At 35.6% G+C, this 23,448-nt stretch overlaps 1 protein-coding gene across 13 annotated transcripts in view; it reads left to right on the top strand.

The window, feature by feature from the left end:
- The window catches only part of CACNA2D1 (calcium voltage-gated channel auxiliary subunit alpha2delta 1), a 426,426-nt gene that overhangs the window by 292,226 nt on the left and 110,752 nt on the right, over positions 1–23,448 (top strand). For all 13 annotated transcript variants that reach the window (XM_069801699.1, XM_069801697.1, XM_069801705.1 and 10 more), the window contains exons 7-10: positions 3,474–3,605; positions 19,626–19,695; positions 20,547–20,597; positions 21,673–21,772. In XM_069801699.1, the coding sequence (XP_069657800.1) occupies positions 3,474–3,605; positions 19,626–19,695; positions 20,547–20,597; positions 21,673–21,772 (353 nt within the window). The remainder of the gene's footprint in view (positions 1–3,473; positions 3,606–19,625; positions 19,696–20,546; positions 20,598–21,672; positions 21,773–23,448) is intronic.

The following is a 23,448-nucleotide window of genomic DNA, read 5'->3' on the forward strand; positions in this document are numbered from 1 at the left end:
CACTTAGAGAAATACATGATTAAAGCTTAAATTCCCAGCACCCTTTTCCTTATTTACTGATTACTGGACTAGTTAACACAAATGTGGGTGCATTCTATATCAAGTACACGTAGATAGAATAAAGCAAACAAACAAAAACCCTGAATGAAGGCAGCAAGTTTGAATTACAAATAGCAAACTGTTCCAGGAATAATTGTTTTAATGATTGTACAATCAGCTATTTACCTATCAGTCCCACCAAATAAACTCTGTGTGTCTGTTCCAAGCACAAATTGTTGTCATAATGAGAAAGTGAATTAAGAGGAAGGTGGTACATGTTGAACCTTACATGTGTGCCGTTGAAGTTTATGTCTGAAATGAGACTTGATCACTTAACTGCGAATTTCTGGAGTGCAGGAAGATATGTTTTTCAGTACCTGAGAACAGATCTGTTACATACCATTAGTAGCCTTTTTCCCAGATTCATTCAGTTTTACTTCTGTTAGGATGCTCTGTTCTTGTTGCTCATCTGGAATTCCACATTATTTATGTTTTTAATTCCAACTTCATGTGTTGGGTTGGGTTTTTTTTCCCCTTCTCCAAGTTCTTGGATTTTTTTAGGGTATTTTATTTGTCTCTGGGAGAAAGTTATAGAGGAGGAGGAAGGGACATAAATAAGATCATAAAACTCTTGACTGACTATAAAGTATCACTTCTTTACAAATATTACAAATAAGATCTAGTAAGCTATACTTTTTTGCTTTATAGCCTAATCTCAACAAGTCTAATAAAATGCTGAAATTATCAGTTCCAATATATCCATTCCGTACTTCAGTCCTTAGTTATTTTACTATTTGTAGATTGTCTCTTTAGTTTGTCCATTTTTGTATATGCATGTATTTTAAATATGTATTTGTATACATATGACTGTGTATGTGCAGAGGTATGTGTAAACATATAGGATCATATATATATATAACTACAATACATTTCTGGGTGATGTTACACAGACACTCTTTGCATCAGTATTTGTAAATGTATAGTTAGATGTTTAATATATCTTCATTGAATATAGTTTATTTATTAGTAAGATTATGGTCTGAAGGAAATCCTCTCTTTAGAAATATTGTATCACATTTCAGATGTGAAGAGTTTTTTTTATGGGGTGTACGGTCACCAATTTAGAAAAGCATTTATGAGAATGATTAACTTAAAGATATTTTTTTCCTGATTGAATGTTTTGCTGAATAGGGGTATCAGTGGTCTGACCAGGATGGTAAAGCCACTGACAGATTTGGGGGTAGAGGCTGCAGCAGTTTTAAGTCAGGTCACAAGGCCAAAGAAATGCATTGGTTTATATTGTTATGGGGCTTGGGAATTCAGAGGACCCTGAAACCTAAATGCTTTGTCAGCTGGCAAAGAGGTAAGAATTATTGTCTCCCATGTGCCTTAAGTAAGTGTCCTAAGCTCCAGTGCCACCAGGAACCATTGGCATAGGCTTCCACTGGGCCAAGTACTTTGTACATCAGATGAGGAAACAGTAACATGAAAAAAACAAAGTCAAGCTGAATGGAAATTCTTGTCTAAGTAAATGACAGAGCTTCTAATGACTTCATGGAGCTACTTCTGGAAGTAAGATCTGACACAAAGTCAAATTTAGAAAGTCTGTACATAATGCTTAATTACACAGTAGGTCAAACAGGATCTAGAAAAGATAATTGAACAGTAACCATTTTTAAATAATAATTAACTTCTCCTGGTGCCTCAGGGAATTATACCTCTTTCTTAAGTAAACATATATATATTTATAATTACCTACTTTACAAAGAGACAGGTATATAGTACAAGCTTATTGCTTACAGGGAATCTCAAGAGTTGGAAATTGATATTTCTATAAAAAGCTCTATCTTGAGAGAGCAATGTTATCTTAAAACTACTTTGAAAAAAACAGATAAACCTTTCTGCAAAATACATGGTGTAGCAATTTTCTCCTTAACCTTTAAAAACAAGCCTATAAAATTTGATGTTGTGATCTCATTTCTCTAGTACCTGTTAACAACCTCACTTTGGAAATGGCCTGTCAAATGTTAACTTTCAACCTGTCCTTATTTTTATTGTTTCTTTTTTTCATGGTAGCAGAGAGCTAGAATGTAGGCCTAAATATCAAATTTTGTGCTGTGATGCCACTCAGGGGCCTTAAACATGAACTGTGTTTATTTCAACTTGACTTGCCCATTAGCAAGAGAAGTTGAATTTTCTTTCCTGTGTGCAATACCATAGTGTAAGCAGGATCTGTATTAGTTGTAGGGTTTATACATACATCTTTAGCTGTTTTCAAATGTTTTTTCCCCTCTAGTTCCCTTTCCTCTCTTGGCTTGCTAATCTAGGTGTTTCAGTTTTAGAAACTTTACATACAATGCCATTAGGCAACACGAAAGAATCAGTGACCAAACCAACAAAAAGCTCTTGCTTTTTCTAATTAACTGAATACTTGCTATTGCCTAACATTATTAAGATTGGGGAGGAGGGGGGATTAATGAGATATTTACAGCTGATTAAATGAAGTGAAAAGCATGATTTATCATAAGTTATATCATAAGGTATTCTGTATCACAATAAATTTTCATTGACTACTGACTGTAGTCAATTGACTATTACTGTAGCAGTGTTCATCAGTTTTAGAGTAAGTTTCCCAACATATATTTTTTCAAAAAGGCATAGAACATGTTAATATATTATATATTTGATTGATTATGTAATACATTTGATTGATCAAAACAAGCATTGGTACAGGACAACTTTGTGAATGTAAGTTTCTGTATAATTGGCCACACTCTGTTTAGTTGAAATGTGAATTTCCTTGTATTTTAAGTTCATTGTGGAACTGACCCAAGTCATAAATATTAATGTTCACATTGCTGATCTTTCTGTAAGTGATCACATCTATAAACATTAAGATCTTGTTAGCATGCAATAATGAGTATTACTGTGCATGCAGTCCCACCTTAATACTATAATTCAAATAACTCATCATTGTCTTTTTCCCATATAATCCTCTTAGAGCATCCATTTGGAAAGGGATGTCTTTGTTACCTTATAAGAGATAAATACCTACTATTGTTGATGTCATTGTAGTTGTTCTTATTGCAGTATGCTGTAATTAGTAAACATCAACTTTATATGCTTGCATGTATTTATTACTGGGAAGTGCAACTACAGTGACATCTCATAAACAAACTATTTGTCGAAGATATTGGCTATGCAAATAAGCCAACAGTCATTGCATACAAATAATGGAATGGGAAGAAGAGAGCATAAGGAACTTCTTAAAGAAAATTCCCAAGGAAGAGGACTGTGTTTTTTTAAATTTATGTTGTGGATTAGTTAAATGAAATGTTATTACTTTCTGCAGTAGTTTGGTTTGCTTTTTGTAGTCATGGCTGCTTGTGTTAGGATGTAACTTTGTAATACCAAATATGTTTTTTCTTTGACAGCAACGATAGTGTTAAATGAACTTAACTGGACTGCAGCGTTGGATGATGTATTCAAGCGGAACAGAGAAGAAGACCCCACTTTATTATGGCAGGTTTTTGGTAGTGCAACTGGCCTCGCGAGGTATTACCCAGGTAACTGAAGTCTCCTAAAGAACTGTCCTATGTCAGATATTGCCTTGAAAATATCCTGAATTATTTACAAGCAATAAGAGAGAACTAAAAATTACTTTCTTACATAGATGCAGTTTCTGTATATCAGAAGTAACTCAAGGACTGTGAAATTATTCTGGCATAAAGCTAGTATGAGGGAGAAGAAACTGGGGGTGAAATATATAACTAGTACTTTTTACAGTAAGAGGAACGGAAGAAGATGTCCTTTGAAAAGCTGGAGTTTAATTTTCTTTTTGTATTGTTTTCTATTTCTAATTCTGTTGTGTAAATAATCGGTTGAGTATTTGCCAGTGAGATTTTTGTACCTGTCTAGTTTTTAAAACAGTAACTCAGTGACTAGACATACAATCTTATGGTTAAAGTCAGTGAAAATATGATTGCACCATGCTATGTTTATGTCCTGCAGAATCCACAGTCTCTGACAATTATGTCTTTGCTTGTCTTTGCTGTTAGAGCTAAGGTCAATGAATACAACTTGATAATTTCAACCAGCATCTGTTCCACCTATTGAAGAATCCCATTACTGGATCACACTAATTAATTTAAATAGATGTATATTTCACTGAATTTAGATCACCAGTAGCCTTAATTTGATTTTTGCTGTGTACTAGCTAATGGAAAGGCTTGTTTTATGCCAAGGCATACTGTCTGTGCTGCTGCTATTCTTGTTAAGTGATGCTGTTATCATTGACAGAATAATGTGTCCACTACACACAAGACAATTGTTTGCAGTGTCTTTGTCTCTTGCCTACAACTGGCTAAGGAAGAACTTTGAGATCCTTTCTCTTCTGTTTATACCAGATTGCTTGTGTTTCTGAGGGTGAAGGGGATTATTCTAAAGCTGTTACTGTATCATTAGCACAATTGCTAGCACAGGCAGAGAAACTGCCTTAGGCTAGTTTACAGGAAGAATATTTCATAGCACTTGAATCCTGTTTGTTTTGTCATGCTAGATGCTCATTAAATACAGTGAGATGTTGCAGAAAAAAATAATATTGAAAATGCTAATTTAATATTTCTTTTATTTCCAAGCATTCTGTTTCAATGCTTTTGGGATATATTAGTACTGTGTTTCGGTTCACCATTTGTCACTGCTTACTATACAGTGATGTTTTGCAAGTGCTGAAAAAGAAACATTTCTTAAATGCATCTCTGTGCCAATCTCTAGGAAATTCATTTTCAAGTGTAAGATTATCTCATATATTGAAAAATATATTCTTATGTCTAGCTAACCTGTCTATTCCAGTTGTTTACCAGCACAACACAGGAGCCTCAGAGTCTCTATGTATTCTTCCTTAGAACATCTCTATAAAATGCGAGAAGCTTGTTTTCCATATTTTGCAGGTGGATATGTTGCTTGTATATACTCCATCTAAACACAAATTTAAATTTGGTATAAAACTCAGATCGTCACACCTCCTGCTTATTCCATAGCTAAGTGCCAAAGTCCTTATTAGCTGTCTAGTCCTGTTAGAACTTAACTTCATAAATTCCTGGGTAATTTCCCAATTCCTAAATTCTGCACACACACACAGAGTAACCTGGAGCAGTCTGACAGTCCTTAAGTTGTATGTGTGTTGTTCTGTGCATGTTCTTCCCACTTCCTTCCATTTATAGCTCAAATAGGTAAGCCCTTTGGGTTTTAGATTTTTAGAATAAGTCTTTGTGCAAGGTTGTCCATCTTTGTCATTTTATAAACTCTTTGTCTCAGTTTGCTGACACACAAAAATGTGCTGACAATGAAATCAAGTTTCATATACTGGAATGGATGCTTTTCACATTTGCTTTTTGAAAATGATATTATAAATTGTAAAACATTGCTTTGTTGTATTGGCCTTAGGTAAGCCTGCTTCAAAGTGATGAATTTCTCCATAGTGATGATATTAGTGAAATAATTTGGAAGTATCAAAAAACAAAATTAAAATGCATAGATGAGTCTGCTCATTATTATCTGAACTATATCCAGTCAGTCTTTCCTCCCTTAAAAAAAAATCGATCTTTGGTAACTCTAAGCTATAGAGGGTTTCTTAAACTAACGTTTTTATCTGATAATAACCCACTGCCTTCAGTAATGGGCTAGGTGGTACATAACTTCTGTCTTAAGTAGGCTCTTGGGCTGTCCTTGTCACCATAGTAACCAGCAGCATGAAGGGATCTCTCTATGAGCGACCTCATGTGTGGAAAGTATGTGTGAAATATAAGATTATTTTTCTATTACATATATCCCATTGTTTCCTACATATATTCTGGTTTTGGTACTGGTGTACACTCCTCTAGCATCACATATACGATTTCATATAATTTTCAGCTGTGCTTTGTCTGACTCTTTGGTACATTAGTGTTCCCTTGTCTCTATCTTGAGGCCAAGGCAGCTTCCTTCTGACTATGACCTAGGTTGAGACATATGACAGTTCCTTTCCTCAGACCTTCTTCTTTATACACTAAAATAAATGGTATTAGGCTTAGATACAATAGTAATTAGATGCAGTAGAATAAGCATAGGAAACTCTATTTTACAAAAATAGCTAACAACATCAGGTAGAGGAAGTAATGGTACCAAAGTATTCGCTTCCTTTAGTGTCATGACTTAATTATTCCATCGTAGGTTCCTTATGCAAAATGTCATTTTTACTGAGGAGAAAACCACATTCTATGTGATGTTACCTTTGGTTATGTTTTGAAGAAGAAGAAAATATGTAATCCAGGCAAGCTAAATTTAGGAAGATATTTGTGTAGATGGATAGATACAGATGTGCAAGAAAGCTAAGTATTAGAAATATATATATATATATATAAACACACATATATGTTGATATTTGCAGTGATGGCAGAACCGGTGCCAAGCATAAAAGGGAACTGTATAGCAAGTTCCTATGTTTACCTTACAAGATGCCCCAACAGAAAAATTACAGAATGCATTGAGGTCAGCTTCTCTCTTCATAGATTAATACATTAGTTCTTTTCGTTTATTCAATATTTTTCCCTAGAACATACTCAGTTCAGCTCTCATTCTCAAGCATCAAGACAGAAATGGCAGAGAAGAGCCAAAGATGCAGGAAACCTCATGGGCATCAAACTTGTTTTTCTCCTTTTTCAGTTAGGGTTTTAATCAGCTTGATTTAAAAAGTCAGTATGAGTTTCTTCATACTGAACTTTTTCTTCTTTAAATTATTTAAGCAAGTGGGTCTTGCCTAAAATAATTTTAAAGATTAGTTAGGGTACTTAGTATCAACATTTTCATTAGTTTCAATGGCAGCATATTTGTGAACAGAAATGCTAAGCTCTCTTACTGTGCTGGTAACCTCCATTTTGATATGAAGATGCCAAGAACAATTTTGAGATTTCTATTAGCTATTGTATGAGCTCTGAACAACTCAAGAATTATTAAACAGCTTAATAAAAGAGCTGAGAAGAATAAACAAATAAAGTGAATGGAACTTTTAGGAAGGATAATATATACTCAATAATATATACTCATTCTTACATTTAAAGTTATATATCACAAATTAGTCTTTCTTTCAAAAGATGGTTTCAGCATTGTAAGAATGCATTCTCCTTTTTACATACATTTATGGAGTTGTATCAGGATCAAGACAGGAATCTCTGTCTTCAGGTGATGAAGATACCTGATAAAATTATTAATTTAAAAGGGAAGTGTACAAGAGGTGGAAGCAAGGACAGATGACCTGGGAGGAACATAGAGACACTGTCCAGACATGTAGAAACATGGTTAGAAAAGCCAAAGCCCACTTGGAGCTGAATCTGGTGAAGGATATGGATAACAAAAAGAGCTTCTACAGGAGCATCAGCAGTAAAAGACTAAGGAAAATATGGACTTGCTGCAGAATGTGGGCCTGCTGCTCCATGCTGGGGCAGAGGACTTGTTGACGAAAGGCACGGAAAAGGCCAAGGTACTCATTACCTTCTTTACCTCAGTCCTTACTCATAAGATCAGCCCCCAGTAATTGCAGGCCTCTGCAATCAGAGGGAAATTCTGGAACAAGGGTGACTTGCCCTCAGTGAAGGAGGATCAGGTTAGGGAACATTTAAACAAACTGGACAAGCACAAGTCTTTGTGACCTGATGGGATGCACCCATGAGTATTGAGGGGAATAGTGGATGTCATTGCAAGGCACTCCTTGATTATCACTGAAAGGTCATGGAAACCAGGAATGGTTCGTGAGGTTCCTTCTTTCCTGAGGAAACAAGTGTCACTTCTATCTTCGGGAAGAGCAAGAAGGGGGATCTGGGGAACTACAAGGTGTCAGACTCATCCTAGTCCCTGGGAAAGTGATGGAGCAAGTCCTTCTGGAAACTCTTGAACGATAGTAAAGACAAGAAGGTGATTGGGAGTGGTCAGCATGGGTGAAAGGGGAAATCATGCCTGATCAACCTGATAACGGTCTAGGATGAGATGACGGACTTGGTGGATGAGGGAAAAGCAATGATGTCATTTGTCTTGGCTTCAAGAAGACTTTTGACACTCTTTCCCTTAGCAACCTCATAGACAAACTGATGAAGTACAACTTAGATAAATGGACAGTAAGGTGGACTAAAAAATATCTGAACTGCTGATCTCAAAGGGTTGTGAGAAGTGGCATGAAGTCCAGCCAGTGGCCAGTCAAAAGTGGTGTATCCCAGGATTCAATACTGGGGCCAGTGCTATTCAACGTCTTCATTAGTGACCTGGATGATGGGCAGGCTTCACCCTCAACAAGTCTGTAGAGGTTACAAAACTGGGAGTGGCTGATACACAAGACGGTTGTACTGCCAGAGGGACCTCAACAGGCTGAAGAATTGAGCTGACAGGAATCTCATGGAGTTCAACAAAGGGAAATGTGAAGTTCTGCATCGGGTAGAAGAATAACTGCAAGCACCAGTACCTGCAGGGGTTGACTAGCTGGAAAGCAGCTTTGCAGAAAAAAAACCTGGCGCCCTGATGGACAAGTTGGACATGGCCAACAACAGCCTGGGATGCATTAGGCAGAGCATTTCTAGCAGGTGGAAGGAGGTGACCATTCCCCTTGACTTATCACTGGCGAGACACATCTGGAGTGAAACATCCAATTCTAAACTCCCCAGTACTAGAGAGACAGACACTTACTGAGAAACCACAAAGATGATTAAAGACCTGGAGGATCTGTCATACAAGGAGAGGCTGAGAGAGCTAGCTTTCAGCCTGGAGAAGATGAGACTCAGGGGCATCTTACAAGTGTGCATAAATAGCTGATGGGGAGGGTGAGCAGTCTCCATCATAGTAGAATTTTCTTTTTCACTCTGTTTTCCTCCAATTCCAGAAGAAAACTTGGAAAAAACTCGCATAGAAATCTTAATACTGTCATCCAGAACAACAGAAACAACATCATGTGTAATTGTTTTTATAAAATGTCTAGTTGTTTGCTGTATCTGTCCATGTAGAGAGTGTCAGTGAGTACCAGCACTGCTGGGCCGGCATGGATGGAGAAAGTTTTTCGGCTTACTTCCGATCTTACTCTATTTTGTAGGATTACTGTCAGTTCAGAAGTAACAGTGTACTCAGTGCTTGTTTTAGGAAGTAGGGTGTTATTTGTTTATTTATTATTTTTTCTTCAACACAAATACTAATGTGTGGAAAAGACATGGTTAAAAAAGCTGGACATATTAAGACCTCCTGGTGCATGCAGTGCTTGTCCTGGGGTCAGCTTCACATGTCAGCCCAGCAAGTCCATATTGACAACGCAGCTCTGAGGTCAGGCCAGGAAGTCCCTGAGAAAAGGTCAGGATCAGCAAAATACAACATGGTGCACAGACATCCACACAGTGTAGCTCGGGCAAGGAGCAAGGGCTTGAGCTTCAATGGAGCTCCCAAGCCAAGAGGCAGAGGCTTCCAGGAGATTCCTTGCAGCTTTTTGTCCCTTCCCTCTTCCCACATCAATAATCCCAGGTTACACGTCTGCACCATGTAAACATGGACTTGAACATGGGCAGCAATTGCCTAGGAGGCTGCAGAGCCTGTTGGTACATGTAGGGCCCTTCATTTTTAAAGAACAGACTGATTTTATCTGAAGAAATAATCATATTTGCATGAGACTACAATTTATTCCATAATCTTTTCTACTTTCCCTTAATAATTTCCCTCTTGCTCAAAGGGTAAATAATGTTTGCTGAAACAAGGTAGCACCAGACAACTTCCTTCTGCTCAGAAACTGAATTGCATTTGTTGGCTTATTGATGGAAGATGAAAAGAAGACTCCACATGTTTTCTGTCCGTGTTCATCCATCAGTGCAAAAACTAAGTACAGGCCGTGCAGTGGTTGTTTGCAAGCAATCTGAAAATTATTACACTGGATGTATTGAAGTTAGCTTGCAAGTACTTTGGATTCTGCATAATGAAAATTTTCTATTCAAGTTACAATTGGCCATTTCACCTGTCATTAACACAGAGCTACTACTAACACATCAAATATGTGAAATGCTACAGGTTTTATACACAATACACATTTTTCCCAAAATGTGGATATTTTCTGAGTATTTAATATAATCTTTTAACATTTAATAATTCTTAATAATAGTTAAAATATGTCAAAGTTGTTCAAACAAGTTAACAGACTGACTGGTGAAATTGTCAAGTCATTGAAATCAAATGGCTCAGACATTTTGAGTGAGTTTTTTCACAGCCAACTGTAATGCCTCGGTCTTCATGTTAGAAGCATATCATTACCAGAGGCATTTTTGTTCATAGACTTAGCCTTGTAAGCAGTATGTACAGAATCCTTTGTGACCAACATGCAGGTAAATAAAATATTATCATGAAGCTATAGGCGAGGGATTTCTGTTGTTTAAGGTTTTGTTACTAAACTTAATTTCCAGAAGATACAATGTGATGGATGAGATCAGATTCAGTAAAATTAAGTTCACATTGCATTGAAATCTTGGAATTTAAAAAAATGGTTAAAAATATGAAGTTTTAAATATCCATGTGCCAGAATGTAACTGAAATCAGAATTTCAGTTACTTTGTTTACATAGACAAGCCTGACCAGAAAAGCCAGACTCAGACATAAAGGCATGTAGTGAATATCTATTGCGTTCTGTTAGACATGATACTGTTTTGTGCATGGTCCTGTTCTGACTTGCAGCTGCAGGGACCTTGATGTCATTATCCTGCACTACTGTCCTGTGCATGCTCAGAGGCTATCTTGAGTCATCTCAGAAAACAAGGAATCTATATTTACAAGGTGGCATTCTGGGAAATTAATTACAGCTTCTTTTCTTCTTTTCAACAGGAAATCACAATCAGCTTTTCCAAACATCTCCCACACATATAACTTGTCTGAGAAAACCCTTCCTGTTTCTTAATGTTCAGTTTGCAAACAGAATTTTAGCTGAGTTGTCTGCAGAAGGCAAGATAGGACTGGGCATATAAGTAACTTATTTTCTTTCCTTCTTGTTTTTGTCTGAGGGCTCAGTTGTCTTGAATGCATGTTTTCAATAAAATCCACCAGGTTTAAAAATATTTGTAGAAATTTCCAGCCTTTGTCCTGCAATGGAAAGTTTCCATTATTTATGTACAATTCAAGAGTAAGACTCAGTTTTCGTCACTAGCATGTAAGAAAGCTGAAATATATTTTGTGGGATTTTTTTAAGCAAACCATCCTGAAATTTGATATTATGGAATATTGAAAGGCAAATTTTTAGAAACAGTAAACAGTAAAAAAAAAACAAACCAAAAAAAACCAGAAAAACTGAGCACCACCAAGTGTAAAGTTCAGATTCTCTGTGAGATGGCAAGAGAGCACAAATTATAAGTTGAAGCACCTTCTCAATAGTACTGGTACAGGTACACCTTCCTACCTAATTTTTTAGTTTATACTTCTATTCTAGAAACTGGTAGTAGCTTTTAAGATGTCATTTTAAGATGACACTTGCCTAATTCTACTCCAGACATAGGGTTCCAGTAGTTTTTGATTCAAATTAAAAGCAGTAATCCGACAGCATTTTCGCAAGATCATTGAAATTACCAATTCGTTCCAATCCAACTGAAACTTGCAAAGATGTAAAATTGCATATATCACACCATAGTATTTTGATAGCCAAAACTTTCATTTCTGAAATGCTTTAAAAGAAAAGGGGAAATATGGTCATCCTCAGAGGATAAGATACTCCAGTCAGACACCTGAAATGGATGAATATTCTGGAAGGATGTATCTCATTCACCAGATATGGACTATCTAATACAGAATTTCTGATGCCTTTTTAAAAGGTAAGAAGAAGTGACAATAATCACAGAATCGCAGGATGATTGAGGTTGGAAGGAACCTCTGGAAGTCCCCTGGATCGCCTACTGAGGCAGGGCCACCTAGAATTGTAACATAGGTCAGGTTTTGTTTTTCTTTTATAATATTGTTTCCAAAGAGATTTTTCTTTGGTAGCAGGAATTTGAAAAATTATTTATTTATTTATTTAATCTTGAATCCATTCCCTGTGGGCTTGCACATGTAGAACTTCGTTGACTCCATGTAGACAGAAAGGTACTTTAATATAGATCAGACCGCAGATCTAATTTATAATTAACCACAGAGCAGTGGACAAATCTGTTACAGAAAAATAAATTAATTTAATTAAAGTAGTTTAATATGGTTTGACAGATATTAAGTTACTTACATATTGTGAGGCATCTACCCAGCTAATTTTCCTTCTAGGTTTTAGAAAGCAGCTATCTGAAAGAACAATTTAATATAAATTTTTTGGCAGGCTACTTGGAAGTGTAGGTACAAACCAACCAGTTCCTCTTTTAATCATGAAATCCTTCTTAATTATAGAGGTAATGAGGATTATAATTGTTAATCAATGTTTCATTAAAATACTGCAATGGGAAGCATATTATTTTCACTGTAGCAATCACTAATTAAACAAATTTAAAGAACACTTTGTATTTATGTGGCTTTTGCCAGATACCACCTCTCTCTGGGTTTTTTTGTTGGGTTTTTTTGTAAGGCTAAGATCCTTAGTAAAGGATGCATTCTGGTTTTGACTGCAGACAGCAGACATTTATTTGCAGTTAAATGTGATATTGAAGACTTTCTAGTTATAGTAATAGATACACTTAAGAAAGTTTGGCTGCAAAGGATTACTCAAATGAGAACACACACTTGATTTAGATGAATGATTAGTAATGAAAAACTGTTTGGTCAGCAACACCGGCTCAGCTCTCTTGGGGAAGTATACTAAATCATATTTGCCACAGTGTAATACTAGAAAGGGTAATACTGATATGGATAGTCTCAGATTCCAGTTAGTGGGGTTTATGATGATGATGCATGAATAGATTGAGTATCTTTTATGGAGAATTGTTGAACCTAGACTCGGTGTGACAGTATTTGGTTTGCAGTGTGCTGAAGGTGGCAATGTGCTGCACCTGGTCAAGATCAGAAAAGCTGAGGCAATTGATAATAAAAATAAAACTGAAAAAGAAATAAATACTGTACTGTTCCCAAATGTTCCACATCTTCCCACTTCCATCTGGAGATTTAACAGGGGGCTTTGGGAACTTAAAACCTGCTTTCACAAAACAGTATGTCTGGCAACTTCCACTCTCCCAAAGTGCTGCATAACTCTGTGATTTCTCTCTGGTTTTCTCAAAGAGGAAAAAACAGCCTCCAGCCTGTGGCTCGGTGGTCCTTTTCTTATCACATAACCTAGACATACATATTTGTCATCCTCATCTGACCTTACCTATGTCTAAGAAGAGGGGTGGGAGAAGGAAGGAAACGGGTTCAGCAGGGCTTTGTTTTGGCTCTGCCCAGGCTCATACAACTATGGGAAAGCCAGTAAAAAGTGCTCCAATACCAGCTTCTTAGGTGAACATTAGGAACTTCATACTCAGGAAGAAAAATAATGTTTCCTAAGGAGACTGACTCTTTACCAGACTTCCAGGTGAATTAAACATGAAGTAGCATTTTGAGATGTTGGCAGTCCTGTTATGACTTTGTTTACTTGAGAATTATTGAATTCAAGTTGCAAAGTATCTGTGAAGTTCAAGTCCTTCTTAGCTAGATTAGTCGATATTGAACAAGGCTGTAATTTTGAAACTGAATGTCTACATAATCTTAATTTCTTCCTTTAAGCACATCTGAGCATGTCTTAATCATGCATACAGGTGTTTCTTATGCTCATCTGCTCCCTCAGGTTTAAAGGTATGTCTGTACTAGTAAATGGAACAAGTCAGAGTTTTATTAGAGTCCTTTAGTCAGCCCCATGGTCTGACTGAAGGGACAACACATGCTCGCAGCCTTTCCCAATGGACAGCACTAGACCCTGTTTTCTTTCCTCTATACTACAAGATTCTCCAGTCCTGCTCTAGGAGGCTTCATGTTCTCAAACACCGCTAGATTATTTTATGCTATACTGCAGGGCTTATATATACTGCATGGCATATAACACACAGCTTAATTTTCATCCCCAAAACACCTTCTGGATTAAAAGTAATAAAAATATCACTGTCCTCATTTTGCAGATAAAAGAAACAGGTATAGAGAGATAAAATGACTTCTTCAGTGATCTTCTGAAGGTTAGGGATGCAAGCCAGGAATATGTGTAACACAGAGTTTTTTTAAGATTCAGTGTGCTATTATATTCATTAACTCATACTTAAATTCATAGCATTTTTTAAACATCAGCAGGTGTGTTAATCTCAGGATCTTTGGAATATCAGTGCTGAAGAGTACAGTGAAAAGAACTGTTGTATTTGTTACCTTTTACTGTAGATTTGCCTTGTACTTAGTCTTACTTTGTTTATCTATATAATAAATAATATGATGGGAACTTTAATTAATTAGTGAAAAGTCTCTTTACATTGCTCATGCCAGTATTTTACTAGGATATTCCCATGTAATTAGGGCTTACAAGGTGTTAAATGGAGAATTTCACAGATAAAGAAAAGATAATGCTGCAGTACTGGTTATCCAGAAAAATAAATTTGTCCCTAAAGTCTTAAAATTCTTGGGTTAAAAATATAGGTAGAGAAGAGCTAGTATTATCTCTTCCCCTTCATAAAGTTTTTTTTTTTTTTTTTTTTTCAAAAATCTTGTACCTATTTCCAGATCTCAGTGAAGCAGGTCTCACTCAGCTACTGGAGCATTCCCTGCTTAGACAAATTAATAATGGAAAAGCTTTAAAAATCAATTTCTAATAAAATAAAATAAAATGGTATCTCTCCAAATGAAGGACTTGCTGTGCACAGCTGCTCTTGCGTTAACCATTAACAGCAAGCAATAGTGTTGCGGCCATGATATTGAACTCTCCAGAGAAAGTCATTACTGAAGCAGATACTAAGAGACTGGAAAGCCTAAAAAATCTATACAAAATGAATCAAAAGCCTTGAAAAACTGAGAACTTCACCTTTTTTTTTTTTTTTACAAAAGGTTTTATATTTTATAGCTGTCAACTCCTGTTAACGACTCAACATTTAAAAGAACTTTTAAAGTAAAAAAAAAAACAAAACCCCAAAACACTTTCCAGTAATGCAGCTTATAAAGTATCAATTAGTGCCATTAGCACATAAGTTGGATAGTTCTACTTTTTACATTGAAATAAGCTTTTCTGAACATTGTTCACTTCCTTTATTCACTGAAATCTGGGAGGAAAGGACATGGGCTGACATGATTTGGATCTAACCATATTCATGATATTGAAAATCTTACAATACATTTAGTTGTGGCTCATTTTTTTTAAAAAAACTGATATCCTGAATGTTGTAGTTTTGCAAGCAGATCCACCCAGTTACAGGATAATGTATTATTTCTAGTGAGTAAATGAAATTGCAGCCAGGAGGCCACGATATCTTCATGCTGAAGTTCATACCATCTCTGTGGTTTTACGATACAAATTGAAATCTCCAGAATTTTCTTTTACAGAAGAAAAAGAAAAACAACATCAAGAAAAACCCAACAAGATATCTTGTTGCTTCTGTACCTCTTCTCCTCAAGCTCTGATATTCCAGGGGCGGTGGGGAGGAGTGAGCAAGTGGCCTTATAGTGCTTTGTTGCCAGCTGGGTTTGAACCACAACATCAAAAAAACTCAGGATTTCCACTCCACACGTGCAGAAATAACAGAAAAGCATGCCTTACTCTTACTTGAAATATAGCCAGGCCTGTATCTCCTTAGTGCAAACAGCAGAAGTGGGTAGGGTATCAAATCAGATTAATTTATAAAATGTCGAATCTAACCATATGCCAAACAAGAAAATCATCAAAGGAGAACATGACTAAAGCGTAACGTATGCAACAGAAAACTGTGTGGTGTGGACATAGACGTTAGTATACAACAATGAAACACGGTGAGGCTGACTTCTTCAAGACATTCGATAAGCCAGGTTCCAAGGCATCTCATTAAAATGCATGGTTTAAACAATAGGTTATATAAATAAAGCTGTAAATCTCAAAATCCTTCATCTTCAATTTTAGTTTTTTAGGAAAATGTGTTATCATCTTTTTGTGTATTTCATTCTGCTTTCATCTTAGACCATATAATCTTTTGTCAGTAAGATGTAAGCCAGTTTCCCCAGATGGCTTTATAGTGTATTCTGTATATGAACCAAGGCAACGCATGCCTTTTTTGGTGATCTCCATCCCTTCTAATTATTTCCTGTATACTTATAAATACATAATTACTTATTTTTGCATAGAGAGCATTTATCATCTTTTAAAAAATGATTTTTTAAAAGATGAAATCAGGGTAAATTAAAAGTAGATCATTGGAGATCAAATGTCCTAAGGGAATTTCAGTTTCCTAGTAGTAGCAGTTTCAATAAGATCCTTAAGTACTCAGAATGTTACCAAAACCAGTGAATAGATTTGAGACCATTCAAAGCCATCTAAAATTAAAAGTGTTAATCCAGAGAGAGCTTAGGATGAATGAGTAATTTAGTCATGTTAATTCTTGAGGTTGAAGAGGGAATTTAGCACTTCTTTGGTGTGAATGAAATTTTAGATACTAAGGGCTGAGTCCTTATTTATGTTTAGCCATGCAGAGACTTACTACTAGATTATGTAAACTGTTGTAGAAGACATCATAAAGATCAATAGAACTAGTTTTCTCAGTAAACATTTTATTTCTTAATTAGTGTTTGTATGATCCAGCACCCATTCATATCTGATGAAGAATTTTGTAGTCACAGCATAAACCCAGAAAAATTTCCTCACACAGAAACTTAAGCACGTAGGTGCTTGTTACATTTGTCTCAACAGAAGATAATATATTAATTAGGAAAAAGAAACTTATTGACATGGGGCACAGAAAATACTGGCTTAATGGCATGGTAAGAAGTACTGTTTTTAAAGACCTTCTCCAGATCTCTCTGAAGCTGCTGACAATCTTTCCAGGACTGTGCATACTGAAAGGGCCAGGCTAGTGAAAGAGAAGTAGAATTTAGCTGTTGCGTTTGCCACTCAGTCTGTCTCCCAAAATGAAAAACAATGTTAAGTGTTACCATTCACAGTAGTTTCCAGAAGGATTAGATGGACTGTGAGTAGTGTGCTGAGTGGTTTATTCACAGTTTCTTTTGTGTATAACTGGACCTTTGTAATAGGTCTTAGTCTAATACTAGTGAATGTCTTCCCTTCCATTGTGCTTTTTTTAACTTACTAATATAGATGTAGCCAGAAAGGGACAGACTGAACTTTGTTGCAATCCAGGAAATTACTGAAAAACTATGGTAGAACTGAGTGCAAGGCTTAGTTGCTCAAGCCTTAATAGAAGGACCTCCTCTGAAGACCGATTTGGAAAGATTTGTCTTCAGATCCTTTTTTTTACTCTGTCTCAACTAGAAGTTTTGAGCATTCTCTCCATAAAGACAGGGAAAGAAAAGAAATGAAAGGAAAAAAAAAAAAATTTTAAAAAAGTGCTTTTCTGGTTTGTATTCCAGTTAAAAAAACCCCAAACTTTTGCCTTTTGGTGCTTTTGGAAATAGGGAAGGTTTCAGGCATTTCAAATTTTATTATTCCGTGTTTCCTTACAACTTTAAGTTAGTGTTAATTTTGCCTCTTCATGTTTCTGAAAGATTTGCCACACTATATTTGGTCTAAAGGCCCAGTTCTGAAGTTTGTTCTGTCAAGGCAGCAGGCGTTGACCTCAAGGAAGTGATGTGCTTACCTGTTAGGTGGTATTACATTAATGTATATTTGTAGCTCTGATACTATGTCGGTATCCACTGTTACAGCAGAATATGATGATGTTAGTAGCACTTTTCTTCAGCTCCTGCATTCAGATTCTCCTTGAACCACCATTTGTTTGCTTTGGAGAACGCAGTTAAGGAGTTGGAATTATCTTTTGTATGAAAAAAATAACATTAAAAAAAGAAAAGTTTCAATTCACTTCTTAGTGAAAATTGCTAAGTTATTATCACTCCAGCAGTGTAAATTACATTTTATCTGTTGTTTTGAAATAAATCCAGATACATACATTCAGATAATTCTCTGTTTACGAAGACTGTCCAAGATAATGGGTTGATTAAGAGGGACAGATTTGATAGGGCGTAGCCTTATATTGGATGTCAGTGGAAAGACCGAAAGTTTGGGCAAAGGTATAGCAGTGTTGGTGGGTACATTGGATGCAGATTTTGCAAGTCTGAGGGAATGCATTTCAAGGATGGATTCTTCAGATGGAATTCCAATGGATGGGTTAATCTCGACAGACACAAAAAGTCCATGATTGAACATGTGCTAACCACAGCTTCAGGCTCATAAAATACTGGTGAATTTAACCTGTGCATACCTAAGTAATGGTACTTAAGCTACAAATTTCACATATACTAGTCTCAAAAATTCTATTGCCTCATTTCTGGAAATTTCAGAGACCCTTATTCCCTTCAGGTTGCAAAGGACGTCTCAGGTGGTCTAGTGTGAGATCATAGACAATATTGGTGCAGAGTCTGAGGTTCTTCTGGTGTGCAACAATAAGCAGTATTTTCTGTGGCTGATAAACATATACTGATAAATGTCCTGTGGGTTATGCTCAGTTTAAATGTTCTGGTAACTGATGTACCAACTCAGGTTATGGTCACTTAGGAAAGGGTTCATTTAGGAAAATAAAAAATAGGCAGCTACTCTAAGCTGGTGGCTTCTTTTATATTCATGGATAGATGTATCATAATTTGACCCATTTGTCTTAGTTGAATGCTTTTTCAGGAAGAATCCTGGAGTTGTCTATATCTTTCTTTATTTCCTAGACAGAAAAAAGATTAATGTCAGGAAGTAGCTCCACCAAAGCTGTTGGCATACAGTGAGAGAGCAAATTGCAGAACATTATTTCATTTCATGTAACTTTTCACATTTTTATTTGTGTTAGTTAAGCTGTCAAATATTTTTGAAAGGCTCATTTTGTTTTTCAGTAAGGAAAAGAAAGATTCCTACCCTTGCTGAAAATTATGGTAAAGCTTAGATTAAATACTTGCAAAAGGTTATTAATCTTAGCATTTTCTTTACAGAGACACAAATATTTCCATCTCATTTTATTTTCAGAAAATATGATGCTTTCATGTTACTTTTCTAAGTTGTGGTTTTAGGTAAAGCTCTCATGTCAGCGTATAATTTTGCAGATGCATAACTAAGCTTTAGATCAGTACAGTGTTATTGCATACAACATTAATTAACTTATAACTGGTTTTAAAATTATGTACTTTCTTGTAAGAAAAAAAAAAGTTTTTTCACTTTACAAAGTACTTTGCTTGAAATTCTGGTTCCATTGAAGTCAGTCGTCAATTATAGTCAGTAACTGTTTATTCAACACAACTTGGCCCTTTAAGGTGATATATAGTTTTATTGAATTATATTATATGCTCATATAATCAAAAACAGATTACACAAATTCATTTTTATCCATACCAAATGTTGATATTTATATAGTGCAAAACCTGTGATATTAATTTATTATATTATTGTATTTAAAATCCTTAAGATAAAGTTTTTAATTTATACTATACAATTTTTTTTTTTTCATTTTTAGCTTCCCCATGGGTAGATAAAAGTCGAACTCCAAACAAGATAGATCTGTATGATGTTCGCAGAAGACCATGGTAAGCTTTCTTCAAAGGACTGATGTATATACATCACTTACTTTCTAGATATGACTGTAAAGACAAATTTTTCTGATTATTTATCTCTAATAGTCCTTGCTTTTAGATATTGCTACTTTCTTTTTAAAAACTCAGTTAATTCTTCTGAATAAACAATTTTCAAATCATACTACTTGTTATGCAGTATCCGCTATCGTGCATCGTACCATTGCATTACATAGACCTTTTAGGAGGAGGATAACTACCAAATAGGTATAAGGAAATTAAAAACTTTGATTTTGTGCCAAAATCAAATGTAATTCAGATTATTAGACTGAGACATTCTTCCAGACATTTGCAAGTGTTTACGAAAATGTCTCGGTGGTTTAGACCAGCAAAAAAATCACTAGATTGGTAAAAGACAAGAGAACAGTGGGATTCTTTCTCATGATTTATTTTTTTCTGTAAGCCTCTCAAGGCATAATGCATATTGATACCTGCGTTCATACTAGTTGAATATATTCTTTCAAAGGATGAAGTATTTTTCTGTAAACTGGGCTGACGTAATAATTAATCTGTCATTAAGATCTTTAGCTCTGAAATAGCATTCATGTTTTTCAGTTATTGACATCTGAAAATAGTGAATTTTGATCCGTATATCCTACTTCCAGACTTTGCTAATGTGTTTTATACTTTGGCTTACTTAGAAGACACAGCAAGAGAGAAAATGATAGCACATGATTTTCTACTAGCTATAACAGGGGGATTTGTTGGTTCAGCTAAATTTAGTTTAGAGATTGCAGAGTGTCTTCCACCACACGCAACAAATGTGTTTTCAGATTTGTGTCATTCATACCCTTTATTTATTTCAGGTATATCCAAGGAGCTGCATCTCCCAAAGACATGCTTATTTTAGTTGATGCGTAAGTGTTTTAATGTCTGGATATTGACATTAGGGGGATAAAAGTACTTAGATATATTGAACAAATCTCTGTATGCTGAAAAATGGAGAGAGGATTAAGAAGTCCTTATATGCAAGGATCACAAATCTTGGTATGAACAAAACAAATACACAGGAAAAAATAGTTCAAAAAGCCCAAACCAAACCTGAAAGTTATTTAAACTGGGGACAAGGAAGTGTTTTTTAATCATTTTAATATTATTCTGCTTTCAGTTTCTTAATTACTGAAGTAATCAATTGAAAATTTCTCATGTGCATGCCAAGATTTGTTGTAAAACACAAACCTAAAACCAAATGACTAGAGGCATTACAGTAGATTTAATCATGATTTCATGAGCCTGAAAGATAAGAACGTATGTAGACTTTGAATGTTTTACCGTACATATTTAAAAATTGCCAAGTTTGAATACTATAAAAAATAGAAAGTGAGCAAAGAAATTAATAAAAACTCTCTCTTTGCCTTGGCAAGGCTTCCTTTGTTTAGCTAATGTTGAAGGACTGAAGGAAGCATTGAACCTGATGTGTCAAACATTGCTTTATGCTGAAAAAAATCTCAGTAGGAGAATTTGCATTTAATGCTTTTAAATGTGGTGAAGTGCTTTCATATCAGCAGTGAAGTTTTTTATTATTTCTTCACTTCAGCTTAGGTTTTGCTCTGAATCAAACAAGCTGTCATTTGGGTATCTGAAAATCTAAAAGCTGTAAATCTGTGTGTAGGTGTATGAAGTGTTTAGATAATGCATTGGTTGAAGGTGGTAAGCTCTCTTAGATTTCTTGAAGTGAAAATGAGGAAATGATGTACCATTATGACTTCATCTGAGCCACAGGACTGGGGCTTTAGATGCCAGTTTGGGACATAATTTTTTATTATAATAATGTAATAACACTAATGATGAGTTGGAGAATTCAGGAGAATTATTGACAGTTTTAGTGTGAAAGTTGGTGAGAGTGCTAGTTGGTGCTCTGTATTTTCTTTGTACGTTTTAAATAAAACTTGTTAAATTCAACTTTTCTGTTTTCTTGTGGATTTCTGTTAGGAGCGGGAGTGTCAGTGGATTGACATTGAAACTAATACGCACCTCCGTCATTGAAATGTTAGAGACCTTGTCTGATGATGACTTTGTGAATGTAGTGTCAGTGAGTATCTGTTCTTTTCACAAAATTTGCATTGTCAACAAAGCCATAAGCAAACTACCGGATAAGAGATACTTGAATGTTAAGCTGCTAAGAGACTTAAAATATATTGCAAAATACCACATTTGGCTTCCTGTTGTCTTGTAACGTATAATGAAATTCCTAGATTTGTTGCTATCTATACATTTGAGTGAAGGGCAAAAGTTGTTTAAACAAACTTCTGTGTAGCCAAATTCTCCTTTCCAAGATATTATTCTGGTCTGTGTAACACATCATCAGTTTCACTGGTATATGCCAATTCACTTGAAATAATTGGTGGTTCCCTGGTTTTATATTGTGGTATGAGAAAAAATGATACAGAGGAGGTAGGGGGAAGTTCCTTCTCCCATACAGCAGATATGTGGGTTGCTTGTGTTGATAGATGCATGATGACAGAACATGTACAGCCATACATCTAACCCGCCAAAGAGGTGTTGCTGAGAAGTTCTACAGTTAGGAACTTGGTGGGTAGCAAAGCAATTTTTTCGCATAATATGTATTAAAATAGAGGGGAGAATCCATGAAGAAACTTAAAAATCCACATATTTTATGCATACAGAGACAACATATGTGATGTGCAGGTCAGAGGATTGTTAGGGGGAGGGTAGGATTGTAAGGATTTTCAAATGAAGGTGATGCTGGCTTTTCAGCAGCTGAGATTTTTCAGAACATGATCTGAAACTTTAGTACTACCTATAATTACTACACTTCAAACTTGACTACCAGACTTAAAACTTCTGTTTCCACATAACAGAGTTTTAAATAGTTCTTTAAAATAGTTTTGGGGGTTTTTTTGAATGGCATTTTAGGTTTTCTAATACTTGCCTGGAATTTAAAGTGTGAATTCCCAGTTTTCAAGAAAGCTGAAGGCAAAATAAAATAGATTTGGGGAGGGGGAATATAGTATGGGCAACTTCCAGTTTTCAGACTGACACCTTAGGTGTCATGCTCTAGCCTTGGGCAAGGCTTTTTTGGGTTTTTTTTATTAAGCTGTTGAACTGTAGAGCTTTGATTTTAAGGATTTAGGATGGGAACATTGACATACTCTTAATGACAAGAGGCATCCTCCATGGTGAGTAACTGGAATGATTTTGGAGGTAATTTTCAACTTCTGCAGATGTGTTGTAGCCAGCCTGCAGGGAGAAAGACCTGAAATATCACTATCAGAAATCGCTTTGAACACCACTTATTGCTTCGTCGTTTGCTGTCAGTCTAGCTAGACCTTTCTCCACATAGTAGAGAGAAGCTTTTATTCACAATGGAATTTCCTTTGTTAAAGTTTTTAATAGTGGATTAGACCATTTTCTTTAGTCTAAATTGCAGTGAAAAAAGGAACTAATGTTTTTATTATTATTATTATTATTATTATTATTATTATTAAAGGAAGTAAGCTTTTCTGTAATGACATTAGAGAGTTGAAACCTTGTTGTTAGGTTCACTGGTTTTAAAAAAACAAAGATTGTAATTCTAAACTGCTGGAAATTGATTACTGTGTTCAGTGGAACTGTGCCAGCTTTCACCACTGGAAAATCTGGACCCGCACTACTTCCTGATTTACATAGCTTTCCAAACTCTTTCTTTCATTTGTTCCCAGCTGAACAGAAATAGTGTATCTTAATGCTAAGCCTTCCTTAGGCTCA

The sequence above is a fragment of the Haliaeetus albicilla genome, chromosome 14 (assembly GCF_947461875.1).
Source record: "Haliaeetus albicilla chromosome 14, bHalAlb1.1, whole genome shotgun sequence".
Lineage (NCBI taxonomy): Eukaryota > Metazoa > Chordata > Aves > Accipitriformes > Accipitridae > Haliaeetus > Haliaeetus albicilla.